Below are 546 nucleotides of genomic sequence, written 5' to 3'. Positions count from 1 at the left end.
AGGGGACAGTGGGGACAGGGAGGTGACAAGGGCTGCAGGGAGGGGACAGTGGGCACAAGGGAGGAGACCGTGGGTGCACAGAGGGGACAGGGGGCACATGGAGGTGACAGCAGGCATGGGGAGGGGACGGTGGCCACAGTGAGGGGACAGTGGGCATGTGGAAGGGATGGCAGGTTAATAGAAGGGACAGTGGGCACGGGAGGGAACAAGGGGTGCAGGGAGGGGACAGCAATCATGGGGAGGGGACAGGGGGCACAGGGAGGTGACAAGGGACCCGTGTGTCGTGTCTCCCCCAGTACCTGCTGGATCTTGCTGACGCCCCGGGGCAGTAGCAGGAGGACGGGCAGTGACAGGAGGGTGACAAAGGCCAGGCGGGGTGACAACCACGCCATGGTGACCAGGAGGCAAACGCCCCGCGCCAGGTACCACAGAAAGAGGCTGAGCGCCTCGGACACCGCTGCGTGGGTGGCCTCCACGTCCCCTGTCACCCGCGCCATCACTGCCCCGGTCCCCGTCACCCGCAGGGAGGTGACATCCTGTCGCCGG

At 66.7% G+C, this 546-nt stretch overlaps 1 protein-coding gene across 1 annotated transcript in view; it reads right to left on the bottom strand.

Annotated features, from left to right (window-relative positions):
- The window catches only part of LOC103914237 (antigen peptide transporter 1-like), a 12345-nt gene extending 11835 nt beyond the window's left edge, over positions 1-510 (bottom strand). Inside the window, exon 1 of the mRNA XM_009320855.1 lies at positions 300-510. Coding sequence (XP_009319130.1) covers positions 300-497 — 198 coding nt within the window. The 5' untranslated portion in view covers positions 498-510. The remainder of the gene's footprint in view (positions 1-299) is intronic.
- Positions 511-546: the final 36 nt, after the last annotated feature.

The sequence above is a fragment of the Pygoscelis adeliae genome, unplaced genomic scaffold (genome assembly GCF_000699105.1).
Source record: "Pygoscelis adeliae isolate BGI_AS28 unplaced genomic scaffold, ASM69910v1 Scaffold820, whole genome shotgun sequence".
In the NCBI taxonomy this organism is placed as follows: domain Eukaryota; kingdom Metazoa; phylum Chordata; class Aves; order Sphenisciformes; family Spheniscidae; genus Pygoscelis; species Pygoscelis adeliae.
This window is presented reverse-complemented; position numbering and strand designations above follow the sequence as displayed.